Raw genomic sequence first — 18,848 nt, 5'->3', positions numbered from 1 at the left:
TTGAACAGTTATTACAAGTGCGTACGGCAAAATATACTGAACTAAAGCAAACCTCTTGGTCCGAATGTGGATAGTGTGGAGTCGACCGTGGGATTAGGGAGCGCTGTTTGTTTTTAAAGGCGCAGTGTTCACTTCATTCTGGAGTAGATTTTGAGTCACGATATCCGGACCCCCAGATAACTCAAGGGACATAGCTTAACAAACATTCACCTTTAGGCTATGTTCTTTTTTTTATCACACATTGTTTATTTAAATACTTACTTTATACCCACAATCTCTTTGGCTACCTTGTTGGTGCAGAACCAACTGAATTAAAGTTCATTATGAATCAACAGTGTAATAGCTAAGGAATCATGTAGGGCTACAAAGTGTGATTTGCAGTCTAAATTAGTCCCTAAAAATTTTTGGGCCACATATGGTTAATGTGGATTTATACATTCAGATGACTCAAGTTCATATGATGTGCTGACAAATGCGTATCGGCTGCTTTGACATGTTCACATCTTGTTTAAGTAAAAAAAAAAGTGTCAAGTTTTCAAGTTTTTTCAGGGAGTCCAGAGCAGAACAGGCCGCCCACCCAGCTTATTCAATGGTAGGGAAAACCATGGCATATTGGTTAATAATTACTGATGACTATACTCTGTCCCCTCTACTGTCATGGATGTATGATGTCACTCATTCCCATCTAACCAGGTGCATGATGAAAAATAAACAGGCTTTGACCTCCCAGCGCCCAGAGGCTCCAAGAAACCAGAGCATCGTCACTGTGCCCGATTATACTCCCCACTCTATTGTGTTCCAGGTCCCGACCCAGGGTGGAAAGTTGGTGGGAGGAGAGGGAGGGCAGGGGTAGTGCTAAGATCATAGACTGTATGAACCTGAGCTATAACCTGACCTATTAATGGATTCCCATAAGAAATGCACAATGGTGCTTTGTGGCTGGGAAGTACTGTTGTACTAATCAAATCAAATTGTTTTGGTCACATACATGTTTTTAGCAGATGTTATTGCGGGTGTAGCGAAATGCTTGTGTTTCTAGCTCCAACAGTGCAGTAATATCTAACAAGTAATATCTAACAATTTCACAACATTACACACAAATCTAAAGTAAAGGAATGGAATTAAGAAAATATAAATATTTGGAAGAGCAATGTCGGAGTGGCATAGACTAAAATACAGTAGAATAGAATAAAATACAATTTATACATATGAGATGAGTAATACAAAATATGTAAACATTACTGTGTGGAAAAGGAGGGGGGAGTGTCACGATCGTCGTAAGGATTGGACCAAGGTGCAGCGTGGTATACGTACATTTTCTTTTATTTAAATGAACACCAAACAAAAACAACAAAGTACTGAACGAAACGTGAAGCTACTGGTGTGCACACAGGCAACTATCTGTAGACAAGATCCCACGAAACACAAAGGGGAAATGGCTGCCTAAATATGATCCCCAATCAGAGACAACGATAAACAGCTGTTTCTGATTGGGAAGCATACCAGGCCAACATAAACCATTAATCACCTAGATGACCCACCCTAGTCACTATCACGCCCCAACCAACATAGAGAATAAACAGCTCTCTATGGTCAGGGCGTGACAGGGAGGGTCTCAAACTGACAAGTTGGGACACATCTGTATTTTTCTGTGTCCTTGGTGGGGACTTTAAGTACTGTGTATGAATCCCATTGTCTGTGGAGCCGAGCAGTATACGTAGAAGGATAGAGACTGTGAGAGTGGTGGCTGGCTGTGATGTAATCAAAACAGAATGTTTACAAGGCACAGTCAGTAACCATCTGTACACTAATTAGGAAACGGTCACCACAAACAGTCATCCTCAAAAAGGAGCTTAGTACACTTGTTTATAACGTTCTCATGCAAATACCCACCAACAACAGGCAGGCACTACTTTGAGCTAATTAAGATTGTGATGGAAATCTTGTTGGAGAAAATCATGTTGTTTTACTGCTCGGATTAATCAGCTCTAACAAATAGAATATGGATATTTATTAAGGCAGAGCTCTCCCTTTCCAGCAAATGGTACAATTTCTGGCAACAACCATTAGTGGAGCCATAATTGGTTGTTTGCTCTATAACCTGTTAGTTCATATGCCTTAACACCGTGAAATATACGCCTAAGGCCAAGACAATAAGAAGACACAATGGCAAACTAAATTCAACAACACATTTGTTTCACCACAAAACCAGAGAGCAACCTCTGTCCGGTGAAGTCCACAAAGCATATTGCATGTAACAAACAGTTATAAGACCTACAGCATGGTTAAGCAAGTTAATGTTTCTGAAATTTTCAGACAACTAAACAACTATTGATTTAGAACCACGGAGAGTTACCGCAAAGTTCCAAAGAAAACAGGAGCTGCCTTCACTATTCCAGCACCATTTTAACATCAACATTTCAACATCATCAAATCACCTCTGCTTAGTCTAATACAGTGACAACTAAAAGATACCAAAAACAATTTAGTCCAATCAATGTAAGGTAAATAGGATTTGGCTGTCTATGGTTCTGATTTGTGTGTGTGTGTGTGTGTGTGTGTGAGTGTGTGTGTGTGTGTGTGTGTGTGTGTGTGTGTGTGTGTGTGTGTGTGTGTGTGTGTGTGTGTGTGTGTGTGTGTGTGTGTGTGTGTGTGTGTGTGTGTGTGTGTGTGCGTGCGTGCGTGCATTCGTGCAAGTTGAAAAAACATGTCGGCTCACCCTACTTGTAGAGAAATGTCAATGCCATCCTCCACTTTTTCATGTTAACAAAATGGTCTATGACTCTGTCATACAGTACACGGTTTTAGTTTTTGTTGTCCTAGACTACCTGGCTAAAATGCTTGCTCGCTAGCCTAACTTCCTTTCATGGAGAACGAAAGGGCCAGATAGTTAACATTAGCCTACTACATCTAGCTACATATTCAACTTCCATCCTCTCAGGCCAGGGGCACAATGTATGAATTTTTGGTTGGATCAGAATTACCGTTATAATCATTGGCCAGTATGGAGAAATAAGTAAAACCTCAAGTCCAAATCCCTATCTCCATCCATGGCTAATTTAGGAAAGGGACAATTTTATCTACAGTAGCTAGCTAGCCATCAGGACAACAACATAACGAGATGCAACAATTTAAGTTGTTTCTGTCAATTACATTTTGCTCTCGATGTGATGTGATTGGTGTGAAGCCAAATCCAAACTGGCTTCCCTTGACACTTTTTTTTGGTGCGCCAGGACTATTCACAGTTGAGCTCAGTCAGTTTAGCGCAACTCTAATGAACTATTATTTTATGTCATACTCTTTTTGACCAGACAGCATCAGATAGATGAGCTACACATACAGAGACAAAGGGGGACTGTTTCGCTCGCTCGGATGCTTTCTCCGGTGAGATACATTCAGCCTCTTGCGAATTTAAGGAAAATGATGAAACACAGAGACTCATTCTTTTTGGGGGGAAACCTGGCTTCCCTTGGCGTCCATGAATATACGCCACTGGCAACAACAGAGCTGTTACGTTTTCATTTGGAAAAGGTGAAATTAGCAATAGAACTGAGACCTTATTTCATAATGTATGCACATTTAAAAAATATGAAATACCAATGTACAGTTAAAAACATGAAATTGGAATGTAAAAGAACTTGAGCCAACCTGCTCCAAGTGATGTGTTGCTATGGAGAGGTAAACAACAGAATAACTGTGGCTTAATGTGGTCCTTTACCAGACATACCAATGCATTAGCTTTATCATCAAAACAATTAAATATAACAGACAAGCCTCATTATGCAATGGAGGCATAGACAATATATCCTGGGACTACCAAATTACCCGATTTAGTTCAGTCTCTGAGAAAATTAGCCAGCTCCTGTATGTTTTTATCCTTGTACAACCACACAATGATTTGGTGAGCTTATATATAAGGCTTGCCAGATCAGTCTGGTTGTACCAGGCTAGTATGTTTTATCCCTTTCAAACAATTAAGCAGGCTGGGATCAGCCTAGTGAAATGGAGAATACTTGTGTGACTAGCCTTCATACTCCACCCTTGCGTTTCCACCAAGTCAAGCATGGGGCGGGGGAAACTTTCAAACCCATTAAAGACTATGTTAATGTAGGCCTTCTGTAAGTCTGGAGAGGGCCTGCTGCTAGGTTTGTGGTCTTCCTCTGGTAGTTGAGTTACAGAGGAATATTGTTGCCTATTTAATGACTTACAGTAGCCATGGAAACAGCTGCACTGATGAAGGTGTCAAATGTCTCGGGGGCTATTGCTAACACAATTAAATGTGTGTTCAGGGGAATTTTGGTCTGAACTGTGTCAATATACTGTATGATAACTGGGCAATGAAATGTATTTATGTGAGCATAAAGTAATAACTGACTTTTTTTATCACTATTTACTGTCACAAGCCTTCCTCTGAGACACTAACTATGTCTCCATTAAATTATCTAGAGACTTTTTGTCGACATTTAGAAAGTTTGCATAGAAAATAGATGCGACAATTGCCTGCTAGGGTGCTTTTCCATTTAACTATCTTGTGTGTCGATAAAAACAGTTGGATGTAATGACGTCATAACAACAAAATAATCATGCAATAACCTATATTGTCCAATACAAATGTAGTGGTTGAAGTGTTTCCATTGCCCATTTAGGCAAATTGCGCAATAATAAAATTGCCACAGCCCATATGTCCTGACACCTGTTTCAAGTCTAGGTAGCCCGCGAAAGTCAGCATGGATAGAATGCAATAAGTGACTATATTTGCCATATTCTAATGTCTCATGTGCTCACATATCGCCATGGTCTGTGCCATTGTGCAGATCTGAAATAATTGGATGGTGAAACTTCCCGGCGAACGAGAAAAGCAAAGCGAAGCAATTCAAGCAGTCTTGAAAATCAGGACAATCCTTGTCCTGCAAAGCAAATGTGTTTAGCAAGCATTTGGCTAGGCATTTAGAATTAAATGTGGAGTGGAGTTTATAGTTATGCTACGCGATGACATCACATGCCCCGCGTACCTTCAGAATTATTCGTCAATGAACATTTATTCTAAAAACAGCGTTTTCATAATTTGTTTAAAAAAGTTAGACAAAAGAAATCCACCCCAGTCGAACGGATAAAAATGTTTTCGACCTTTAAACATTTCTATATCTGCAGTTTCCATTACAGATGTTGCAATGATTATTATATATATTTTTTTACAGTGCTTTTGTCGAATAAACCTGGGTCAATGGAAACCTGCTTAGTGTCTCTCTCCTCCACGAAGGCAGTGGGCAGGGAGCTCAAAACACCATGAGAAAACTGCTGAAGTTGGATAGCAAGTGTGTCCATTTCACTACATTTGTGTGATATTCAGTGTGGATTCCAGGCTAGAACACTTGTGGATCCAGAGTGAGAATGTAACGGCGAAGGAGCAATAACAACACCGTGAGAGAGAAAGGGGAGGGAATCAAGTGGCTGATAACATTCACAACCATCTCCCTCATATATCACACACAGCCCTGAGTCATGCCTCAGCAGTGTGAAACAAAACACACCACATGTGCCAAAAGAGAAACACTGATAGGACTGAATGAGGATAGCTAGAATGTATCTTCCTCTCTGTCCCTCTCTTTCCTTTCTCTCCAGTTTGTTCTCTCTGATGACAACACCAGTAAAGAGAGTACTAGTCAGGTTGGGTTCTGTTATTTCACTTGCAACACCATGAGAACAAAACATGTATGAACCTTCTCATAAGACAGCTATGGTGTCTGTCAACTAAAAAATAAATAAAGTACTCAGTTCAGCTTGAGTCATTTTCATGATGTGGGGGCTGTGCTTTTTTACTGATTGGCTCGCCTTTGTCAGCTACACACAGCCCACGAGCCCCGCCCCCCTTCCAATACAACTGTTGGATTTTCAAATCCAAACAATGAGAGTTTTCAACCCCACTGGGGGAAAAAACTGTTTGAGAGAACCAATCAAAGCTCAAGCCACCTTCTGCACTAACGGCTTCCTGTCCTGTCCAGACCAGTGTGTCACAGCTCTCCCTCGCATCAGCCTGACTACATTACTGCAACATTAGGATAACACCTGGTTATTACTGCTCGCAACTGCACCATTAGGGTATCTCAGCCAGTCATTATCAGCTAATAAGTATCCAACTTAAAATCGAGTGAAAACGCTTTCACCAAGCCAATTCCGTCAAATCAGCTGCAACTACTTCAAGGATTGTGGGGGAATTGTTTTCTAAAAGTGCCACTGGTCCTTAGCTCCTCCCCTAATTCCTGGTCATTTTTCTAACTTCCTGTTATTCTGTCTCTCCTGTGAGTAATTTCCTGTCCACCTGATGGTCAGAGATACACATGGAATGTCCAGGGGTTCTGGGTCAAAGGTCAGGGGCTCACTGAGGCAGAAAGGCTTCCTATAGTACACTGCTCAGCCTCTACCATTCTTTAAAAGCAAACATCTCCCCCTTCCCCTATATTAATGTGTCTCCCTTATTCCCTGTAATTTAAATGTTCCACCGGATCACATTTCACACTGTCCGACCTTGTCAAATCTAAAACAACATCATAATAGAATGACAGACAGGCTTCTCCTTCTCTGAGCTGACCCAGAGTTTCAGACCATACATTATAAGGTCTGTGTATCAATTACATACATACAATGTCACCTTGAACATTCACACAGTAGGAGCCAAAAGGAGTAACATCAAAACAGACATAAGGCTATACAATTCACATAAAAGGACCATAGAAGGTCAGGATGGAACAAGAGATGGGTACTGACAGACTGCTCTTGAGACTGGCACATCACATAGAGTCCAGTAATCAAATGACAACTTCCTGATTACTCAGAATGCATGTCTAATCCTGCTGAAAGGAGCTGTCCATTTTGTGGTGGACCCTTTTAATTGCTACTGGAATAAAATGTCCTGCCAGCAACATGATCTGAGTGACTCACTTAGAACCAGTAATGGGTCTAGTCAGTAGATGTTAGACAGAGGACTCTGTGCTCAGTCACTGGGGTATACATGACAGGGAAGGGGAGTTATAAATGTTGTGAAGGAGAGTCCCATTTACAAGCCATGAGGTGGCTCACTGATAGATGATGTTAATGACCGGTAATGAATGGGCTGTGGTAAGGGGAGACTGGATTCAAATATCTTGTGTCCTCTTCACTTCATGTACCTCCGTCCCATTCCTATGACCCCATCAATCCAACCCAGCCGCAACCTGTATCCATTGGCCAATACACTGATGGCATCGTCAGTCAGACCAGAATACCAGCTGTGATTCCAGACCCAGTCAAATTCCTCTATGTTCTCGTAACGACAGTTACAGACTGGAATCAACACCTTTCAGTCTGTTCTCTGGTCTGGCTGACTCACCCTGTCCTGATCCCTGTCCCTGTCCCTGCTGCAGTCTGTCTCAACAACATACATGAAGTTCTGTGTGGTTATGGAATTAGTGTTCTGAATGGAACGTGATTGTGTTCCCACTGAGGCCAGAGGTCCTGGTTCTGGAATGCTCATCAGCACTTCTGTTCGAACTGGAAGCCACTGATGGAGAGGCCAACATGAGTGGGACCTAATCACATCACAATATCAGTATTTATCAGTGGACTCTCCGTGGCTTAACCCTCACTCACCTGTTGAATAGCTGGGGAGAGATACACTGAGACACACTGGAGCCATATCACCTCGTAACTATGCATGACCGTATATTAACAAGGTGACTTCAGATTGCAAAACAACCCTCTGCACTGGAGTAGAGTCTGGTGTCACCATGGTGACAAGGGGAAAGTGATACACATGTCATCCAGTCTGAAAACACTTCTAGATTCATTGTATGATTCCTGGTATCACAACTGACAGGCGGATGTCCCATTTCACTCATCAGCTTTTCATGATGCTAGTTTCAGCACTATGTTCTGTAGGCTCTATAGCACATACTGTGTGAGCACAAACACCACACTTTCATCTTCAGCTTTATACATTTCACAAAAGATCAGACCAAATGCAAAATATATCATTTTATTCACATCCTAAAGATGTTTTTCTTTTTTAAACAAAAATGTCTGTTCATACTAGTTATTGTTTTAATTTTCAAATAAATAGTCTTTCATCCCTCCGTTCACATGATTTCCCCGCCTTCAAGTCTGTGAGTGGCTGCGGTCTTCTGATTGACACGACAGTCCACCAATCAGCATCCAGGATTGAGTGGTCACTCCTCTATGAGGAAGTTGATGAGGGCGGTCCTAGGGGACAGAATGGCCTTCTTGATGGTCCGGTCTCCTAGGAGACGCTGTCCCAGCTCGCTCCCCAGAACCAGCGCCTGTACATGCTCCGTATCCTGGGCCACCTGTCGAGGCACCAACACCGTCCCACACACCTTGTTGTTGATCTGAGAGGTGAAAGGGAGAGATGGAAGGGAGGAGGAGAGAAAACCCAAAAGGTTAAGAGCACAAACCTGATTACTTTGACCTCCTCCCATAAAATATTCCACATCACTAGTTAACATTGAGTGAGAGCAAACTTTGGTCCAGACACATTAAATAATGTACACTGACTGAGACAACTCTTAGTGGAGGCTGTGGCTGCATCGAAAGCACTCTAATTACATCAGGGACTATAGAACATGCATATGCCTTTCCTCCACTCCTTTCAGTAAACTGTGTGTGTAACCTGAGCTGTCTAAAAACAACCAGCTTGTGGTGAAAATGGGCTGGGCAGTCACAGCTGAGTAGGATGAACCTTTATTCCTCATTTCCAGTCTTTGTATGTTTGTGTATCAGTGTGTGTCTGTTTGGGTCAAGCCTAAGCTTTCTCCCAATTATGAGTGTGTGTATTATGTGTGTGTGTGTGTATGGTATCTGTATATTTGTGTGTGTTAAGATAAGCTCATAATTAATCAGTGCATGTGTGCACTTTTGTGTGTGTGTGAGAGAGAGCGAAAGAGAGAGTGCACGTGTGTGTGTGTTGGCCTGCTCTGTGGGCCAAACCCAGGCCTTAGTCTGTCATTAGAGTCCCAGTGAGATGGAGGTTAGCGCTGCTAGGCTGGGGAAACACACATCAAGGCCTCAGTCTGTCAGAGTCCCAGTGAGATGGAGGTTAGCAGCGCTAGGCTGGGGAAACACATCAAGGCCTCAGTCTGTCAGAGTCCCAGTGAGATGGAGGTTAGCGCTGCTAGGCTGGGGAAACACATCAAGGCCTCAGTCTGTCAGAGTCCCAGTGAGATGGAGGTTAGCGCTGCTAGGCTGGGGAAACACACATCAAGGCCTCAGATTGTCAGAGTCCCAGTGAGATGGAGGTTAGCAGCGCTAGGCTGGGGAAACACATCAAGGCCTCAGTCTGTCAGAGTCCCAGTGAGATGGAGGTTAGCAGCGCTAGGCTGGGGAAACACATCAAGGCCTCAGTCTGTCAGAGTCCCAGTGAGATGGAGGTTAGCAGCGCTAGGCTGGGGAAACACATCAAGGCCTCAGTCTGTCAGAGTCCCAGTGAGATTGAGGTTAGCACCGCTAGGCTGGGGAAACACATCAGGGCCTCAGACCAGATCCCAACCAACACCAGCATCATCATACAGGTGCCAAAGGATCAATGGGAGAAATAGTATACGTTTGTGTGTCTGTGTGTGGGGGATGATCGTGTACCGTGGAAAGGTAAACGGTTGTGTGTCCTTAATGTGTGTTTGAAAGGATTACAGCTCCCTCATGGGACAGGCCATGAGAGGAGGAAACCATCTACTTCAGATGAGCGCAGTCTTTAGCTGGCTATTATCCATTATCGGAGTCAATGTTTAGACATGTGTGTGTGTGTGTGTGTGTGTGTGTGTGTGTGTGTGTGTGTGTGTGTGTGTGTGTGTGTGTGTGTGTGTGTGAGGACTCCGATTCCCCCCAGCAGGGCTCTCTCAGAGACTTTGATCTTTGAGCAGCTGGCTCTGTGACCCCGCCCATCACAGCTGGACTGCCTGCTGATTGCCTAGGCATCCTGGGCTGCACGCACACACACACACACTTTCCCTCTCAAGCCATATGATCATAGGCTCTGTGTAAATTACAGACAGTGAGCGCATGAATGGGGCTATGGCTGTTTTGGTTCAAGGGAGTGCGAGTGCAATTTTGAGTATTTACACAAGAGTATGCCTGTGAGTGTGTGGGAGTTCTATTTTCTTTCAGTCTGTATCATTTTCTGTAGGGGTGTATGCCTTGGCATGTGTATGGGCATGTGTGAGAGTGAAAGGGGATTGAGTGTGTGAGAGGTGTGTGTGTGTGTCAAATCAAATCGATGTTTATTTGTTGCGTACACAGATCAGCAGATGTTAAAGCAGGTGCAGGGAAATGCTTGTGTTTCTAGCTCCAGAAGTGGAGTAAGTTTCTAACAGTACAACACTAACACACAAACACACAAATAATCCCCCCCAACAAGAAGAAACGAGCATGTCATAGTTCGCAATATAAACACGTGATGTGCATAGACAGTATGAACAACATACAATGTATAAGTAGGAAGGTATGTACAGCAGTAGTTATATGGATGAGCTATGTTGAGAATACAGTATGTACCTATAAAGTAAGTCATCAACTAGCTTTATTTCTCAGCGATCCAAATAAATGATTTCGGAGCAATACGATTTCAGAACAATAAACATTATAGTGACCAGTGTTCAATGACTATGTACATAGGGCAGAAGTCTCTAAGGTGCAAGGTAAAAATCTGTCGTTCTGTCCCTGAGCAAGGCAGTTAATCCACTGTTCCCCGGACGCCGAAGTCGATTAAGGCAGCCCCCCGCACCTCTCTGATTCAGAGGGGTTGGGTTAAAAAAAATGTTTTATTTTATTTGACCTTTGTTTAACGAGGTAGGCAAGTTGAGAACAAGTTCTCATTTACAACTGCGACCTGGCCAAGATAAAGTGCGGAAGACACAGTTCAGTTGAAGGCATTCAGTTGTACAACTGACTAGGTATGCCCCTTTCCCTTGAGTACCGGGTGGTAGTGTGCGTTTGACAGCCTCACCCGTACAACCAGCTCCAGGGTGTCAGGGGTCTCCAGGTACAGAGGGTCTGGGGTGGGCCAGGGCTGCTGCAGCACGTCTCCTCCGTGGGAGAGGAGAGGGCTCAGGGGGTTCCTCACCTGGCTCAGCCCTGAATGGAGGGGAAGACAACAAGTTACAAACTAGCAATCAACCAATCAAATTCGATTTTTATAGCCCTTTATTGTACTTTACAGACACCCAGCCTAGACGCTCCAAGTGTCAGCCACTACAAAACTTCACTTCACTGACTGACCATCTCACCACTGTGAGCTCTATGGTCATGCCTCAAGTAATAGGGGACATTAATACTTTTGAAAACTCTATGGAGCATTACAGGAAAGCTGTCAAGAGCTCCCTACAGATTGAGGATTAACAACAGTCCTTCTGTTTGCCCACCCACCGCCTCCTTACGCTAATGTGGGGGGGATCCACAGGGGGCTTCCATGAAGGATATTAACTTACTCTAGTCCTTTCTGTCTATGAGGGAGAGATAAAGAGAGAGAAAGCGAGCGAGCGAGAACCACACACACATAATTTATCTTGTCAATGTTCATCCCTCAGATTCCCTGTGGGTATCAGCTGGAGGATTGCCTTTTCCTGCCTTTTCCCAAAAAGCCTCACTCCTCCATCCCCCTACTCCCAGTCCCCCACTCCTCCCAGCCCCCTAGCCCCTACTCCCAGTCCCCCACTCCTCCCAGCCCCCTAGCCCCTACTCCCAGTCCCCCACTCCCCCCCCTAGCCCCTACTCCCAGTCCCCCACTCCTCCCAGCCCCCTAGCCCCTACTCCCAGCCCCTACTCCCAGTCCCTGCCCCCCACTCATCCCAGCCCCCTAGCCCCTACTCCCAGTCCCCCACTCCTCCCAGCCCCCCACTCCCAGTCCCAGCCCCCCACTCCTCCCAGCCCCCTAGCCCCTACTCCCAGTCCCAGCCCCCCACTCCTCCCAGCCCCCTAGCCCCTACTCCCAGTCCCCCACTCCTCCCAGCCCCCTAGTCCCTACTCCCAGTCTGAGTGTTGGAGTGTGCCCCTGGCTAACCGTACATTAAAAAAAATACACACACACACACACACACACACACACACACACACACACACACACACACACACACACACACACACACACACACACACACACAATATATATATTGTGTGGTTTGCTTAATATAAGGAATTTGAAATTATTTATACTTTTGATACTTAAGTATGATTTTGCAATTATATTTACTTTGATACTTAAGTATATTTAAAACCAAAAACTTTTACTCAAGTAGTATTTTACTGGGTGACTTTCACTTTTACTTGAGTAATTTTCTATTAGGTCTCTTTACTTTTACTCAAGTATGACAATTGGGTACTTTTTCCCACCACTGCACCCAGCCCCCTAGCTCCTACGCTCAGCCCCCAGTCCCCTAGATCCTACTCCCAGCCCCCCTAGATCCTACTCCCAGCCCCCCTAGATCCTACTCCCAGCCCCCCTAGAACCTACCCCCAGCCCCCCTAGAACCTACTCCCAGCCCCCCTAGATCCTACTCCCAGCCCCCCTAGATCCTACTCCCAGCCCCCCTAGATCCTACTCCCAGCCCCCCTAGATCCTACTCACAGCCCCCCTAGATCCTACTCCCAGCCCCCCTAGATCCTACTCCCAGCCCCCCTAGATCCTACTCTCAGCCCCCTAGATCCTACTCCCAGCCCCCCTAGATCCTACTCTCAGCCCCCAAGCTCCTACTCCCAGCCTTCAAGCTCCTACTCCCAGCCCTCCCAGTCCCCTAGCCCCTACTCCCAGCACGCCAGTCCTCCCAGCCCCAGATTACCAGTCCTACTCCCAGCCCCCACAGCCCCTATTTCCAACCCCCTAGCACCAGCCCCCAGTCCCTCAAGAGAGGGCTTGTTTCTGTGTATTTGACAATAGGGGGATGTTCTACTGGACAGTGCGGGGGCACACTTCCTCTTCTGGCTATTTTTATACCATCAGATCACATGGGTCAACCTTTGTCCTGACTCAGCATCAGCTACATTGTTCATGTGATAGGGCTGGGGTTTCTTAGTTTGGGTCAGGGGATATTTAGTCACAATCACATTCTGGAGGAGATTCCTGTGAAATTACTATGTACTGAACTCATAGACCTCGACTTTGCATAGCTTTTCATGCCTATTTTGGTTCATCAACTCAGATTCTTGAAGTATTCACATGGGTACACCACACACAAACAAATTATCTCAATGAACTGTGATGACATCACCAGGGTGTTGCAGAGCGTTGTGTGTGTTAGATAAGAGGCCCCATCAACATGACACCCTGAGGTAACTTCCTGTTGGATTCCACATCATCATTCCAGACGGTCCTCTCATCTCCTCTCCAGTCAGTCTCTGTCTCACTAGGAGTGTAGCAGACTATTCCTTTTCCCTCTCTGGAATGGGATCATCATAGCAACACTCACATGACAACACATGTGACACCACATCATGTGACACATCATTCATCTTTTGATGAAAACAAATATTCATATTATTGTCCATTATTAATTAATTAATTCATTCATTCATTCCCACAATGTGTGTGTGTGGCCCACCTGCCCAGAGTTCGGAGGCCAGGTGTGGGGCCATGGGAGCGGTCATCACACACAGCGTGGCGAGAGCCTCCTCAAACTCCACACTGTGCTGCAGCACGCGAGACGACACGTTCTGAGAGTGACAGAGAAAGATGTCAGAGGTCAGATTGAACGCACACGCACACACACACACGGTGTCTACTCACAGAGAGTGTGTTGGTGAGTCCCATGAGTCGAGAGATGGCTGCATTCAGGAGGAAGTCTTCTGTGAAGTGACCTGTGACCTGGAAACACAAGACAGGTTGGTCACAGTGGCATCATATCCAGCCATACTGTCTCTCTGTGTGTGTGTGTGTGTCTCTCTCTCTGTGTGTGTCTCTGTGTGTGTGTGTCGCTCTCTCTGTGTGTCTCTCTCTCTCTTTGTGTCTCTCTCTCGTTCTCTGTGTGTGTGTGTGTGTGTGTCTCACTCGCTCTCTGTGTGTGTGTCTCTCGCTCTCTGTGTGTGTGTGTGTCTCTCTCTCTCCCTCTCTGTGTGTGTGTCTCTCTCGCTCTCTCTCTGTGCGTGTGTGTGTGTGTGTGTGTCTCTCGCTCTTTCTGTGTGTGTGTGTGTGTCTCTCTCGCTCTCTCTCTCTGTGTGTGTGTGTGTGTGTCTCTCTCGCTCTCTGTGTGTGTGTGTGTGTGTGTGTGTCTCTCTCGCTCTCTGTGTGTGTGTGTGTGTCTCTCTCTCGCTCGCTGTGTGTGTGTCTCTCGCTGTGTGTGTGTGTGTGTGTGTGTGTGTGTGTGTGTGTGTGTGTGTCTCGCTCTCTGTGTGTGTGTGTGTCTCTCTCTAGAACAATGTTGCCCTATGGTAAGGGATAGTATCAGGGAGGACCTCCCAGCTGCCTGTGATGGTTCATGTTGATGAATGAAAAACAAAAATAGGACCAGAGGATAAAAGCTTTTTTTCCATGTCATCACTATACATGGTTCTGATAACTGGTTGGCTCACACTGTGTTTAAAAACAAGAAGGCTGTGCATGTGAACATTCCACAGTTAAGTCTTCTGGGAAAGAGAACCCTTTTTGGCACGGGCCTTTGGGAGAAGGTCAAAGTCAGAGGGTGGATCAAAGGATGGCCGTGGCTTTGGGGGGGGCTTAGGGTGTGCCGGGTCATACACACGCGCACACGCACAGGGCCCTTTAACAGCACGGACTCTGAATCAAACCCCACCGGCCACACTGAGGGAGTCGGAACAGAAGACGGCTATTTATAAAGTGTGAAAGCGTCACTATTGGATATCAAATCAATTTCCATTCAGACCTGAGAGTGGTCTCAGGTTACTATATAGATCCCAGGATGAAATGACAACAGCAGCTTCTCCTGTTATGCAACGCTTAGGCTAAAATGCACAGTATGGACGTAGCCTATAATTCCTCATGGAATACGATAAGGTGCTATAGTTAACACAGCGTCATCATCTTTTCTTATTTGTATATTATTTTATAAAAATAAAAATAAACTTTTCCTCCCCAATTTCGTGGTATCTAATTGGTTGTTACAGTCTGGTCTCGTCGCTGCAACTCCTGTACGGACTGGGGAGAGGCGAAGATCGAGAGCTGTACGTCTTCCCCGAAACACAACCCAGCCAAGCTACACTGCTTCTTTTTTTTCTTTTTACATTTTTTTATCCCCTTTACTCCCCAATTTTCGTGGTATCCAATCGCTAGTAATTACTATCTTGTCTCATCGCTACAACTCCCGTACGGGCTCGGGAGAGACGAAGGTCAAAAGCCACGCGTCCTCCGAAGCACAACCCAACCAAGCCGCACTGCTTCTTAACAAGCCAGCCGCACCAATGTGTCGGAGGAAACACCGTGCACCTGGCCCCCTTGGTTAGCGCGCACTGCGCCCGGCCCGCCACAGGAGTCGCTGGAGCGCGATGAGACAAGGATATCCCTACCGGCCAAACCCTCCCTAACCCGGACGACGCTAGCCCAATTGTGCATCGCCCCACGGACCTCCCGGTCGCGGCCGGCTGCGACAGAGCCTGGGCGCGAACCCAGAGACTCTGGTGGCGCAGCTAGCACTGCGATGCAGTGCCCTAGACCACTGCGCCACCCGGGAGGCCCTAAGCTACACTGCTTCTTGACACAATCCCCGCTTAACCCGGAAGTCAGCCGCACCAATGTTTCGGAGGAAACACCGTACACCTGGCTACCGTGTCAGTGTGCACTGCGCCCTGTCCGCCACAGGAGTCGCTAGTGCGCGATGGGACAAGAACATCCCTGCCGGCCAAACACTCCCCTAACCCGGACGACGTTGGGACAATGTGTGCTGCCTTATGGGTCTCACAGTCGCGGCCGGCTGCGACAGAGCCTGGACTTTAGGATCTTTAGCGGCACAGCTAGCACTGTGATGCAGTACCTTAGACCACTGCTCCACTCGGGAGGCCTCCAGTGTCATATTCACACACCACAAATAAAGGTAAAATACGTTTTTGTTTTTTTAAATAAGTGAAACCTGCAGCACTAATTGAACATTTGATGACAAGCTCTGCAGTGGGAACATAAGAGAGAGACTAATACTGGTATGACAAATACCCATTTCAGATGTCACACGTAAGAAGACCTGTATGATACAAATGTTCAATGCATTTACATATTCAGGTATAATGTCTGAGCATGATAAGGCAGTTTCAGTCATCTACAGTGACTGCAGTTAGTGACACCTACTGGTAAAGGTGGGTAGTACAACACAAACAATAGAATAATGAAAACAAGACTTCTCTGCGTTTAGGAATGTTCAGTAACATTCTAAGGGTGTTGATATGTAGCGTGGATATTCTACCTGTTCCACGGCAAAGTTCTTGTTCTCCCAGATTTTCCTGGCGTCTGCCTGCTCCTTCCTCTTCAGCAACGAGGGGTTGGGGACGTCCCCATCCTGCCGAGCACTCCTCAGCTTGGTCACCAGCCCCCACAGACGAGACTGCCATCGCAGTACCCCGGGCAGAGCGTCCGCTGAGGGGACAACACAAATACTCTTTACACCATAGACAAGACTGCCAAAACACATTATAAACATCCGTACTGGACCATTAAAAACCTTTTAATTAAACTCCCCCACAACATACAGTAATTTGACTGCAAAATAAATAATGCTATGCCACAGTCTATTGTTGGTTGGGTAGAGGTGGGGGTTGGGGTCACCAGGTGCGTGTAACTCACTCTTGACGTCCCAGAGGATGTCCTGTTCAGGGGGAGCAGCGTAGAGGATGTAAAGACGGACAGTGTCGATGCCATACTGCTTCACAACCTCCTGAGGGTCCAGGCCGTTGTGTTTCGACTTGGACATCTTCTCCCACGTCACCTGCAGCCCGGCCTTACTACCCACCTGCACCGGCTCCTCACCTGACACAGGGGACAAGGCAATGGTTAGCACTGGACACCTCTATATATCTCTAGCATACTGGCCGTTGTCTGAAATGGCACTCTATTACTACTTTTGATTTGCCTGCAGGTATATGTAAAAAGCAAATACTGACAGTAGAAGATAAATCGTTTTTAAAGAAAGCCTCCTGAGAAACAGACAGATAGAAACAGACAGAACGATCTTTCAGTCAATTCCTTGATCAGTCTGTTTACTCAGAGCTAGAACTCATTTGTGTGTGTGTCCAGTGTGGAAGCCCTCAGAGAGTGATATAAAGCCTCACCTCTATGAACGGAGCCAGTGTCCGTGTTTACCCAGTTGCCAAGCAACGGGAAGAGGAGAAAAGCCACACAAAAAAAGCCACAAAAAAACTCGGAGAAAGATCTGGCTTTTAACCCTCTAGTCTAGGAGTCTAAGCCCCGTCTTAGCCCACGGGGGTGGGGGAATTGTTTTAAGATACCAAGGATCATTTAGCTATTTGATTTAGAATTTTAAGAAGGTATCAAAAAATATTATATATATTTTTTAATGCATTACTGCTATTAGCCAATAGAAACGCAGTGAATGAGTCACTACATGGAACAAGAGATAGTAAAAAAAACAAAAACAAAAAAACAAAAAGGAACTTTGTTCTGATGTGTCTGTCCTATATCTGAGAGATACAAGAAAGATCAGGTATTTACAGTGCCTTCGGAAAGTATTCAGACCCCTTGACTTTTTCCACATTTTGTTAGGTTACAGCCTTATTCTAAAATGTATTAAATTGTTTTTTCCCCCTCATCAAACTACACACAGTACCCCATAATGTTTTTAGAAATATAATTATATTAATAATTATTATTCATACCCTTTAAATCAGGAATTTGTTGCTGCCAAAGGTTACAGCCTTGAGTCTTCTTGGGTATGACACCACAAGCATGGCACACCTGTATTTGGGGAGTTTCTTCAATTCTTCTCTGCAGATGCTCTCAAGCTGTCAGGTTGGATGGGGAGCATTGCTGCACAGCTATTTTCAGGTCTCTCCAGAGAAGTTAGATCGGGTTCAAGTCCTGCCATTCAAGGCCATTGTCCCGAAGCCACTTCTGTGTTGTCTTGGCTGTGTGCCTTGGGTCGTTGTCCTGTTTGAAGGTGAAGCTTCGCCACAGTCTGAGGTCCTGAGCACTCTGGAGAAGGTTTTCATCAAGGATCTCTCTGTACTTTGCTCCGTTCAGCTTTTCCTTTACCCTGACTAGTCTCCTAGTCTCTGCCTCTGAAAAACATCCCCACAGCATGATGCTGACAACACCATGCTTCACGGTAGGGATGGTGCCAGGTTTCCTCCAGACGTGATGCTTGGCATTCAGGCCAAATAGTTCAATCTTGGTTTCATCAGACCAGATAATCTTGTTTCTCACGGTCAGAGTTATTTAGGTGCCTTTTGGCAAACTCCAAGCGGGCTGTCATGTGCCTTTTACTGAGGAGTGGCTTCCGTCTGGCCACTCTACCATAAAGACCTGATTGGTGGAGTGCTGCAGAGATGGTTGTCCTTCTGGAAGATCCACCCATCACCACAGAGGAACTCTAGAGCTCTGTCAGAGTGACCAGAGGGTTATTGGTCACCTCCCTGATCAAGGCCCTTCTCCCCTGATTGTTCAGTTTTTTTGGCCGGGCGGCCAGCTCTAGGAATAGTGTTGGTGATTCCAAACTTCTTCCATTTAAGAATGATGGAGGCCACTGTGGTCTTGGGGACCTTCAATTCTGCAGACATTTTTTGGTACCCTTCCCCAGATCTGTGCCTCGACACAATCCTTTCTCGGAGCTCTAGAGACAATTCCTTCAACCTCATGTCTTGGTTTTTGCTCTGACGTACACTGTCAACAGTGGGACCTTATATGGACAGGTGTGTAG

At 45.5% G+C, this 18,848-nt stretch overlaps 1 protein-coding gene across 1 annotated transcript in view; it reads right to left on the bottom strand.

Moving 5' to 3' along the window:
- Positions 1-7,995: 7,995 nt before the first annotated feature.
- Positions 7,996-18,848, bottom strand: part of lars2 (leucyl-tRNA synthetase 2, mitochondrial) — a 42,099-nt gene continuing 31,246 nt past the window's right edge. Inside the window, exons 16-21 of the mRNA XM_038994580.1 lie at positions 16,760-16,942; positions 16,383-16,552; positions 13,763-13,840; positions 13,578-13,689; positions 10,991-11,118; positions 7,996-8,381 (exon numbers count right to left, since the gene is read on the bottom strand). Of these exons, the coding sequence (XP_038850508.1) occupies positions 8,202-8,381; positions 10,991-11,118; positions 13,578-13,689; positions 13,763-13,840; positions 16,383-16,552; positions 16,760-16,942 (851 nt within the window). The 3' untranslated portion in view covers positions 7,996-8,201. The remainder of the gene's footprint in view (positions 8,382-10,990; positions 11,119-13,577; positions 13,690-13,762; positions 13,841-16,382; positions 16,553-16,759; positions 16,943-18,848) is intronic.

The sequence above is a fragment of the Salvelinus namaycush genome, chromosome 5 (genome assembly GCF_016432855.1).
Source record: "Salvelinus namaycush isolate Seneca chromosome 5, SaNama_1.0, whole genome shotgun sequence".
Classification (NCBI taxonomy): domain Eukaryota; kingdom Metazoa; phylum Chordata; class Actinopteri; order Salmoniformes; family Salmonidae; genus Salvelinus; species Salvelinus namaycush.
The sequence above is the reverse complement of the archived record's forward strand: the minus strand, read 5'-3'. Positions and strand labels throughout refer to the sequence as shown.